Below are 10,120 nucleotides of genomic sequence, written 5' to 3' on the forward strand. Positions count from 1 at the left end.
TTATACATGTAAAGAAGAATTAGAAAAGGTTTCTCATTTAATCGATATTTTTTAAAAATATGTTATATCGTTTACGAATAGCGGAAATAACAGTGCATTCATTATTTATTTTTTCGATATCAGCAGAGACTGGCTGAAGAAGAACAGTCCACGTACGAAGTACGTGGTTCGACTCGGTATCCCTACTCCCAATGTTCTGTAGCGATGTCGCCTTTCTCTTGAGCTCAGGGCCCGTAAAGAGGCCCCATTCACAGTTCTCGTCTCATTCTCTCGTGCTAGTCCCCCTTCTTTCTATCTACCTGGCAACCTCTGTTCACCTGAACAGCCATCTTGAGCTATACGCTGCGCTATCATAACTTGTCCCCTTTAAGACGTATTTTCGATTCGTCGAGGTGATCAGCCGCGTCGACTCGTAGTTAACAGTAGCTATGTGAGCTAATTCAACGGACTGTCGTCGTATCTCTCTATCCTCGTCGATTCCAGCTCCTCTCGCGATCCTGTTCGCGCGTACAAGTTTCTTTCTTTCAAATAAATATTTCACTCGATTCCTTCCGGTTTTATACAAAGTTTGTTTTTTCAACTCCTGTTTTTTCAAGTCCAGTGTGTCAAAGAGGATTGAAGGTTTCTCAGGGAATAGAATTCAGTGAACTAGTGAAGTTGGGTGATTGACAATTCGAAACAGATGTCTTTGGAGGTATCTTGAGCGAAGTTCAGCGAAAGGGAGAGGTGAAGGTACGTCAAGGATTAAATTAATCACTTTGCGAAGAAGTTGAAGTGTACAAACCCAATAGCTTTCTAATGAAACTGGAATGGTTTTAATTTTTCGAGATCCGAGAAGTCTAAGGACCTTATATCTTTCTCAATACGCAATACAATGTGTTATGCATTAGTATTAGTTCACATTGTGCCTTAATTTGTGTATAAGCTATGTTCATAATTTTGAATTTCATAATTTTTGATCGAGGTCAATGAGCTAGTTTCGATTTTGAATTTGTACTGGAACGAAAAAGCGCGCCCCGTTCTGTGCGCTGTTTACAAACCGGTGCTATGTTAATCAGCAAATTCTGACAGTGTTTTGATCATCACACTTACGACACAAGTATTGCTCTTCGATCTGTGACTCAAGAGAAAAAAATAAGCCTTTGACCAAACCAGTCCTCATAAGAAAAATGATACGGTTAACAGAAGTCGCGTATTGTTACGTTCTGATCGATAGATCGTTGCAAGGAAAAACGGGCTGCACCTTGCTAAGGCGATCGGTGAATGTTCCGATGTAAATGTCACGGGCGGCACTGGCACCGATTTAACGTGAGAACGTACACTGCATCTCGACGTAAAGCTGCAGGATCGGTGATGAGGAAACGCTGAAGACAATCTATTGACGAAGGAGTATGTACTTCCGTCTTCGTTCATTTTGATAAGATCGTCTTTGTAACGAATGATTATAACGATCTACATGCAATAAATTAGGAAAAACTCAATTTTTGCCTGAAGACATTGAGAAATTATTGGTAGAAATATTTACGATATCCTCGCGTATTTTATTTCTTATTGATAATCTTTTTCATCGTAACGTTCATATTTTGGTAGTTAAACAAAAAATTGCTATAATTGTATAGAAAATAATCGACAAATATATTTCATTAGCGACAACATGGGCTCGAAGATAGAGTATGTGGAATCCTCTCATATGTACGCGACGAATTATATTCGTAATTCGAAAGCGATCGGTGTTCTCTGGGGTATTTTCACCATATGCTACGCTATAATCGGAGTCGTGGCGTTTGTCACGCCGGAGTGGCTGGGCGATTTGGAACACGAGAATCCAGGAAGATTCGGCCTCTGGACCAGATGCAGCTACGGTGGTAATGGTAAATTAATTTTTTCCCAGTATCAAATCTCGTTACTGTACTTTTCATAAAACTCGTTTAATTAGCATTATTTCTTTGCTTGATCCTCTAGGTGAATTGGGCGAGGAATGTATAGGCAGATTGGATGACCTGTCGACAATCGCGAACATTCCCTTCAGAGTAAGCACCATTCTAGTCGGCGTCGCTGTCATAATAGCTCTATTGACGATTTGCGCGATGCTTCTCTTCTTCTTCTGCCAGAGTACGACTGTGTTCTACCTGTGCGCCTGGATGCAAGTAGTTTCAGGTAATTACTGCCAATTATCGACGATGGAAACCGTATTGTACGAATGAAGGTACTTGAATATAATAATATCCGAAGATTCTTTAAGTATGCATTTAAGCATTTCGAGGGATTCAAATTTTGCATTAAATATGCATTACTATTATACATAACATTCAATACCAGTGACGAAACCGATACAACTATCAATAAGTCAGAATACATGCATTGCGTAATACGATGTTAAAAAACACGAAAGATGATTAGGATGATTCGAAAATGCATGTTTTACGAAATGGCTGCGTTTAATCTCTCCAATCTGAATCGCATTATATTGTGTACATATATTGTGATAGATTAAAAGAAGAAGTCAAGCGTAATCATTGCATAATCACCGAGCTGAAAGGCGAAAAAAGAAGGAAAATTGAGCATCACTTTAGAAAGTATAATGCAACCGGGTGTTCTCGCGAGCTATTGCCGTAATCGTCCGCGTAATACCTTATCATTGCGACGTAGCTGAAAATTACGGTGATGCACCGAGGCTACCGAGTCAGGAGTGATGCAATCGTTTCGTTTTGCACGCCCCTCTACGCGCTACGCGAACCTCATTTGTCAACTAAATGTTATACAGTAGAAAGAATTCGAGTTCCGTTAGCGTGATGAAATAGTCATTCATAATACTGTACCATTCGACATTCTCCTTTTATGTTTCTGCATTTTCTGTTTTCCTATCTTAATCTGTAACTAATTGATCTTCTATAAGTATTACTATTTACTAACTATTACTAATTGATTAAACACTGCTAATTGAAATTTGCATTGAAATGCTTAGATTTTATCTACATAGAATGAATATAAAGTACGATAGTAACGTATTAATAGTGGCTGTCGCTATTCCAACTAATTCTTTTAATTGAAAATAGCGTAATGGCAGATATAATCAGATTTCACAGAACTCTGCCTGTCTCGATAATTATCCGATTCGTGATCGGTTAGCAGAATATTACTGTATATAGGAATGCTATTATAATGCTGTATATAGGAACGTAGACTGTCGTAGTCTCCTATCGGATCAACAGCTAACTCTTTACCGTAAATTGTGTTTTTCTGCAAGTAGAAAGCGCTTCCTGTCCGCGAAACCGTGCTTGCGAAATACGTAATACAATAACGTTATAACGAAAGAGTCTCGGTATTTTACGAATCAAGATTTACCTCAAAAGTTACTAATGTATAGATGACACAAACGTATCACTAGAAAACATGAATTTAAGGAGAAAACTCATCCTTTTATGAACTTGAGGGTGATGATGTTTTAGAAGGAAATGTAGAATAGACCGTTATAACCGGAGACAGTTAGTTTACCGGTTGACCAATGCCTCTGCAATTAACGTATTCGGTTATGGCTTCTTTGTTAGAAATGTTGTAGAAATGTCGTTAGGATTAAACTATGATGTACTTATAGGAGATGCGAGTGTACAGTGTAGAATGTGTATAATATGCAAAGCTATACAAAATATTTAAAGTAAGTTACTTCAATTTAAAGCAAAATGAAAAGAAGTAATTTCCTTTATAATAACTTTTTTAAATCCTCTCCTGGGCTGAATTTTATTTCATAATATTATTTAGGATTAATTCGATTCTATAAATTGTTCATTAAAATATTTTTATGGTATGATGGAAATGATGACACCGGTTGAAACGATTAAAGACCTAGTTAAAGGACATTGACGTACTTGATCTATCCTGCAACAAGTTACGCGATTTATAATATTTGCGCTTAATTACTCAGAGTCCGGTTAGTTCGACTAAAGTTTTCCTTATTCCTCTAATCTTTAATCGATACGAACGAGACAGCAGCTCGTACGAAAGCACTGAAACGGGATCATAGATTCCATTACACGTAATGTTTATTCATAGGCAATCATTTGCTCTAGCAAGCTTCAAAATTTACTTCTATAGAATTTTCATTTCATCGACTGTTCAAAAATTATAATACCCTTTAGGAAAGTGAAATTTTTTCAACGCTAATCAAGAAATAAGAGAGAATTTAAGAAGTTGTCCATTCGAGATAATTTAATTTTTAAAGTACTACCGTAAAAAAATAAACCGCGTTTCTTTTTTTTACAATTTTTTTCCTTTATACTTTTTAATTATCTTCAGAAGGAATCCTCTTTTCATGTTAACGTACTAAATATAAATAACCGGAAGATATTTGAAGAGGAAATAAGCTTTACGTAAGAATCGAGATCATTGATGATAGAGATGAAAAACTGTAAATAGCATTATTATTGATCGAAGGTAGTATTACTCGCGATCGTGGCTGGTTCGTACGCCGACAGTGAAAGTCAGTGATTGAAATGTGAATCAGCTACGGGAGGAGGGAAACGTTTCACCCAGAAACTGATTGTGAGCGTACGGTATAATACATACATATATCATGATCATACGGCGAATCGGAAATGGAAACTTTCCGTAGCGCTTATGACTTGCGCTAATTCTGACTATCTATTTTTATTTCATTAATTTTATTCCAATAACGAAAAGCTCGGAAACATATTTGTTTGCTAGTACCTTGAAACTCTATTAAATTATTTCAGAATTACCATTTATAGTTGCCTAAAATTTTAACAGTACTTTTATTGCTATTTAATTTCGATCGATAAAGTTTTTCCTTTCGAATTTTTTACCTCATTTTTCTCGGTGTAAGTGGTTTTGTTTTACGAAGAATTAATGAACGCGAAAAAAGCAAGATTGGTACCTTTCACTGCTGACCTCTAGCACAGAATATCCGCGAAGAAAGATAGTTCACTGAAATGCCAACCACGTTACTCATGTTCACGTTCAATGAACTATAGCTTCAAGAAGGAAGTTGTAGGATATAGGAGTATAAGATGTGAATAGCTTTAGCAATTGAAAGATTTACCGTATTACCATTTTCAGTGGTAATTATCGCTAGCGAGAAATAGTTGTTCGAGAGATAATGCTCTTTCGTTTGTTTCAGCGATATCTATGGCGATTGGAGTTTGCATTTATCCCTTGGGCTGGGATTCGCCTTTAATTCGAGCTGTCTGCGGTGCCGCTGCATCCAGGTAGCAGAAATTTAAATTTCCTAACAAATGAATAGAAGATGGTTATTCAAATCATTTATACGTGCATGATAATTCTCAATTTCAAAATTTACATTTGTCCTAAATATGTAGTAGAGCGACGTTAATTCTAAGAGATGGTACTTTTTATGATACTTAATTACTATAATAATAACGAGCTACTTTACCAATTGCGTAACGAGTATTATCTTGTTATTTTATCGGTTGGATGTTAATAAAAATGTTATTGCATATCGGTAATTTTATTTGACAGATACAATCCAGGAGCTTGCGCCGTTAGATGGGCGATACCGTTAGCAGCAATCGCGGCTCTAGATGCTGCTACCTTGGCCGCGCTCGCTTTTATTCTAGCGTCCAGGCACGTCAGACTTCAACCTGAACCCTTCAACAACGGTTCCTTGTACAAAGGTACGGGTCTTTCTCTACGCGAATTAAACTATACGAATTATTCTTAACAAAATAATTTTCGTCTCGTTTTAGGTGAAGTAAATCCAGGGTACGTGAACGAGGCGCAGAGTGTCGCTGGTTCTCGAAAATCCCTCTCCTTGCGGCCGGTGCTCTTGGTCGCTCCACCAGAACAGGATCGCTACAGCGAACTCTCCAGAGCGAAATCTCATTCACATCATAGCCTTTACACACCAGCGCCATCTCACCCGGCCCATACGATGTCGACGAATACCTTGAATCATTCTCAACATAATTTTCAATTGTAGATCACCGAAGATCGTGACTATATCGCTGTACATAGTTTATCATACTACCACAAGTATGCTTTCCTTTTCTTATTAGTATTTTTATAATTCTATGAGAAACGAGAACAAACACTGTAAATAATATCATCGAATATCTTTCCTTTATGTTATAGACGAGCGTTTCTTTTCTTTTTTTTTTTATAATTATTTTATAATTTTATACGAATTAATAATTGCTATGTTAAATTATGAAATCTGAAAAGCCTGTAGAGAGTGACATCCTGTCGATTCGTAATACTTTTGTATTTTGTATATACATTAGCGTAATTATTTTTAACGCGTTGTGAACGCGTTTCCCTTTGCAATGTATATTCTATACATGTAATTAAAGGTAGTTATATATATATATATATACATATGTATAATATATTATATATGTTTGTTCTCTCGTTCCTAACGAATAAATGATATGTAATTGTCAGAACAGAACGGAACAGAACAGAACATCGTCTTATTTTAGGAACTTACAAAAAGTGGTACTACACTCTCTCTATCTTTTTTTTTTTATTATAAACAAGTAACATAAATTAGTTGTTTTACAGAACGGGGAGAGTCTTACATAGCAGGCAAGTTGCGTATAATAAATAAAGAACACCAGAATGTGAATCAAGGATGTTTTGTATGTAATTAATATTATACCTATCCTGTAAAAATGTTATTCTTTAATAAAGAAAATTCAAACGTGTAGATTTCTATCTATTTTAGATATCGCTTCTGTTCGTTCGCGCAAGTCTAAAGTAAAGTGTTTTGCCGTATGGTAACTATGACTACGCTTAAAAGGAGACACCAATAATACGTATGCGTATCACAAACTTTGTTTCGACGAAATCGAAGAAAATTCCAAAGGAATCGATTGGTGATAGTAAAAAAAAATCCTCCGTATCGCGTTAGAATGAACGACAAAGACGACAGCGCTTGGGTCTTCGATTCCCTGATTGGTTTTCTTCAGGGTCCAATTTGGTCCGCGCCTCTGATCACTTTCATCGAAGAGAAGTCACTCAGTAAGTCGAGATATTTTCGCAATAAACCTTTCTGTGTAGTCCATAATCTCTATCTCTTCTTTAAGACCGATGCTCCTTAAGATGAAGTTCTTCTTTTTTTTCTTTTTTAAATCTACTAAATTTATACGAGATATTACAAGAAAAGAAGTTGTCATTTTTATTCGAAATACGAGCACGATACTAAAAATTGTAAAAACGAACCTTCTGCTTTCTCACAAGCGTTCGCTATACTTTGTTCCATTATTTTGTCTTTTTCTTGCTTTTTTTTCTTTTTTTTTTTTACAGTATTTGAAGCGGACGTCGAGGAAAATGATGAGTATCAAAAGATATATCAGGAGTACAAAAATCTGGTGGACTTATTGCTTGGTTGTTTCATGGAAGACATGGGGATCACTCCGGAGCAATTCGAGTACGCTTGTACAGTGAATAAGTATACAAAAATGCCTATACAATTCCAACAGGTGAGTCAAAGAGATTCTTGAACACAAGACAGAAAATCACATGCAATGTATATTAATTTTGATACTTGTTTCAGAACTTGTTCGAGCAAATATGGGCAGCGAACGAGTACCAGATATTCAAAAGAATGATGATTCAAAAGAATCTAGAGCTTCAACTGCAAGCTTTGAATATGATCGAGCAGAAGTATGGTCTTACACCTGCATCTTTCATGTATGAAGCAGATGTATTGAATGAAGATCCTTTAGTCATGGAAGAAATCATTCAGTAAGTGTATAACTGGTAATTGGTCATTTTTATTTATATATAGGAACAAATTGAATATTCGAATCTCTCTCTCTCTCTCTCTCTCTGTGATCTTCAATTTTAAATTAATTAGAAAAAAATGTACAGAAAACACGTTTTGGAGAATGATTCGGAAGAAGACAAGAACATATCGTCGGAAACTTCGTTGATCAAAGAACATAAGCGTTTAACAGCTAAATATAACAGCGAACGAGCATTGTTAGCAGAAGCTCTAAAAGCGTCCCAAGAGGAAAATACTCCTGAAAGGGATCGTACACAGTCATTTTTAAAGGAAGAAGATGAGGAAAAAGAAGAAGACGACGAAAGCAAAATCAAAGAGAAAGACGAAGAGGAGAAGGAGGAGGAGGAGGAGGAAGAGGAGGAGGAGAAAGAAGAAAAGAAGGAAGAAGCAGATATTCCAAGGTTCCCTAAAGTGGTTCCTCTTGATTCTATGTCCACGGACGAATCAAAATCAGAAGGACCAAATGTATCCGTTAAAAAAACCTAACCATATATATAAGAATAATTAAATCAAATTCATTAAGATGTTTATTAATATTTTAGATATCAGAAGAAGACATAAGAAAGAGGCAGGCATATTTGAAAGCCAGACGCGATAAATTGGTAGCTTTGAAGAAAGAAGCAAGAAGTCAACGATTGGAAATGAATCCATCGAGGCCGAGTTCCGCGAGATCGGTAGCGGAAGCCACGATCAAAGGAGAACAAGAACTAAAATTACCGGAACCTCTGGAACCGTCCATATTGCAAGTACGTAAAGTACTCGCTGCTCGCCTCCAAGCAGAGGTAGTGCGTAAACAAACGAGCCAATAATAACGATTCTCTAACACGAAAGAGATCGGAACGGCGGTGTTTTATCCATATAAAATGCTGATATTTTATCCTTTCTTTTTTCTCTTTTTTTCCCTTTTTTTCTGATAAATTTCATGCACAGCGAACTTTTATACAGCTGCATCAGCTTTCCTTTTTATAGACGTTACGTTATAGTATTAAGATAGCGAAGAAGTTTACATGGATACAACATTTACACATATTGAAAGAATTAAAATGATCAAACCTAGTAGCAGAATAAGACTAAATGAGTATGTTTAACAAGAACAAAGATAGTATAAGTCGTTTCTTTTTTATACAATTCCAAATGTTTACTGTATCGTTTTTCTTCCTTCTTTTGTTTAAATAAGTCTGACGAATATCGTTACAGTTTGGGTATAAGTATATCTTCGCTTGTGAATACCGATAAAATGATAAACAACTTCTTAAGGTCACTTGCATTATGTTCTCTCAGTCGTTCGATGAATTTCGCACGATCACCATGCATCATCGGCACTAGTTTTACCCGTGAGAGAAATTTCATAATCTGGAACATGAAAAAAAGTAAAAAAAAGAGCATAGGATTCTTGTAATAGCAATTTGTATAGATCTTTAAGAGGATACGAGTGATATGAATAAAAAAAAACAAAAAGAGAATAATTACTTTTTAAATATTTCACATACACTTCATAGACGAAATGATTTCCATTCGTAAATCTTTCGATATTCTTTCTTCATTCCTTTTATATACACTAATTCATCAAACTTCTCGTTTGATCGATGCAAAGAGAATAGAATGCGAAGTTTACGTAAAAAACGTAACACACAGTTTTTAAAAAATGCTTTCAGAAAAAATAGGTATAAATACGCTGGAAAATCTGTTTTACATGTAATTATCTAACAGCACAAGTTGTATAAATCACAATTGGACAATTAGAACTGAAAAATCAATGACAATTACATTCATACAAAGAAATATCCCTCCTTCATTTTATTCCTTGCGATTAAACATTGATTATGAGGTAAGTATGACTCCGTTCATCGACCAATTCTTTCTATATCATTTTCAGTTTTATTTAATTAAATATTCTTCGCATTTCTACAACATACTTCTATTCCATGTAACACACAATTGTCATTCTTACTTTTTTCTCCTTTTTACCTGCCCGATTATAAAGATCAAAATAATTTCGTGGCGAAATACGAATGTTAACTCCATTTAATATTTGATTAATAACGTAATAAAGTAAATTCAACACTTTTGAAACAAACGTAAAATAAATTCGTTCTAGTAGAAAACACGGTACATGCAAAACTCAAAATTCATCATATACTTTTCTAACGTTCGAAAAGTTAATTTAAAATATAATTTACGAAGCATGTGGTCAATTAAAAAATATAGAAATTGGTGGTTTTCGGTATTCGTCTTCCGCCACTTATATTTAGCTCGCATCTTATTTAGCTCATCTAGTCAATCGTCGTTCATACTTCACTAGAATAAAATGCAAAATCTTCATTTGCCACTGAATTTTCCATTCGACTATTACCATACTAC

General features: G+C 35.4%; 2 protein-coding genes across 4 annotated transcripts; both read left to right on the top strand.

Moving 5' to 3' along the window:
• The first annotated feature begins 120 nt into the window (after positions 1-120).
• On the top strand, positions 121-6,677 carry LOC100743071 (LHFPL tetraspan subfamily member 5 protein). Of its 2 annotated transcripts, XM_033320511.1 has the most exons (7): positions 126-732; positions 1,217-1,389; positions 1,648-1,871; positions 1,963-2,157; positions 5,135-5,222; positions 5,494-5,648; positions 5,721-6,677. In XM_033320511.1, the coding sequence occupies exons 3-7, from the start codon at positions 1,655-1,657 to the stop codon at positions 5,951-5,953; spliced, it is 888 nt and encodes a 295-aa protein (XP_033176402.1). In that variant the 5' UTR covers positions 126-732; positions 1,217-1,389; positions 1,648-1,654; the 3' UTR covers positions 5,954-6,677. The 2 variants fall into 2 exon arrangements, with proteins under 2 accessions (XP_033176403.1, XP_033176402.1); XM_033320512.1 differs by lacking the exon at positions 1,217-1,389 and having other exon boundaries at positions 121-732.
• LOC100747848 (cilia- and flagella-associated protein 36) lies at positions 6,513-9,219 on the top strand. 2 transcript variants are annotated; one of them, XM_033320502.1, is made up of 6 exons: positions 6,513-6,611; positions 6,698-6,993; positions 7,279-7,454; positions 7,529-7,719; positions 7,846-8,224; positions 8,302-8,568. In XM_033320502.1, the coding sequence occupies exons 2-6, from the start codon at positions 6,885-6,887 to the stop codon at positions 8,566-8,568; spliced, it is 1,122 nt and encodes a 373-aa protein (XP_033176393.1). In that variant the 5' UTR covers positions 6,513-6,611; positions 6,698-6,884. The 2 variants fall into 2 exon arrangements, with proteins under 2 accessions (XP_033176393.1, XP_024223145.1); XM_024367377.2 differs by lacking the exon at positions 6,513-6,611 and having other exon boundaries at positions 6,828-6,993; positions 8,302-9,219.
• The last annotated feature ends 901 nt before the right edge of the window (positions 9,220-10,120 follow it).

Source organism: Bombus impatiens, unplaced genomic scaffold (assembly GCF_000188095.3).
Source record: "Bombus impatiens unplaced genomic scaffold, BIMP_2.2 scf_0318, whole genome shotgun sequence".
Lineage (NCBI taxonomy): Eukaryota > Metazoa > Arthropoda > Insecta > Hymenoptera > Apidae > Bombus > Bombus impatiens.

Excerpts from the sequence above, each read along its gene's own strand:
- LOC100747848 (XM_033320502.1), top strand. The coding sequence starts at position 6,885 with ATGAACGACAAAGACGACAGCGCTTGGGTCTTCGATTCCCTGATTGGT. Across the intron at positions 7,720-7,845 it reads GTCATGGAAGAAATCATTCA|AAAACACGTTTTGGAGAATG; the intron begins GTAAGTGTATAA and ends AAAAATGTACAG. Across the intron at positions 8,225-8,301 it reads CAAAATCAGAAGGACCAAAT|ATATCAGAAGAAGACATAAG; the intron begins GTATCCGTTAAA and ends TTAATATTTTAG.
- LOC100743071 (XM_033320512.1), top strand. The coding sequence starts at position 1,655 with ATGGGCTCGAAGATAGAGTATGTGGAATCCTCTCATATGTACGCGACG. Across the intron at positions 2,158-5,134 it reads CTGGATGCAAGTAGTTTCAG|CGATATCTATGGCGATTGGA; the intron begins GTAATTACTGCC and ends CGTTTGTTTCAG. Across the intron at positions 5,223-5,493 it reads TGCGGTGCCGCTGCATCCAG|ATACAATCCAGGAGCTTGCG; the intron begins GTAGCAGAAATT and ends TTTATTTGACAG.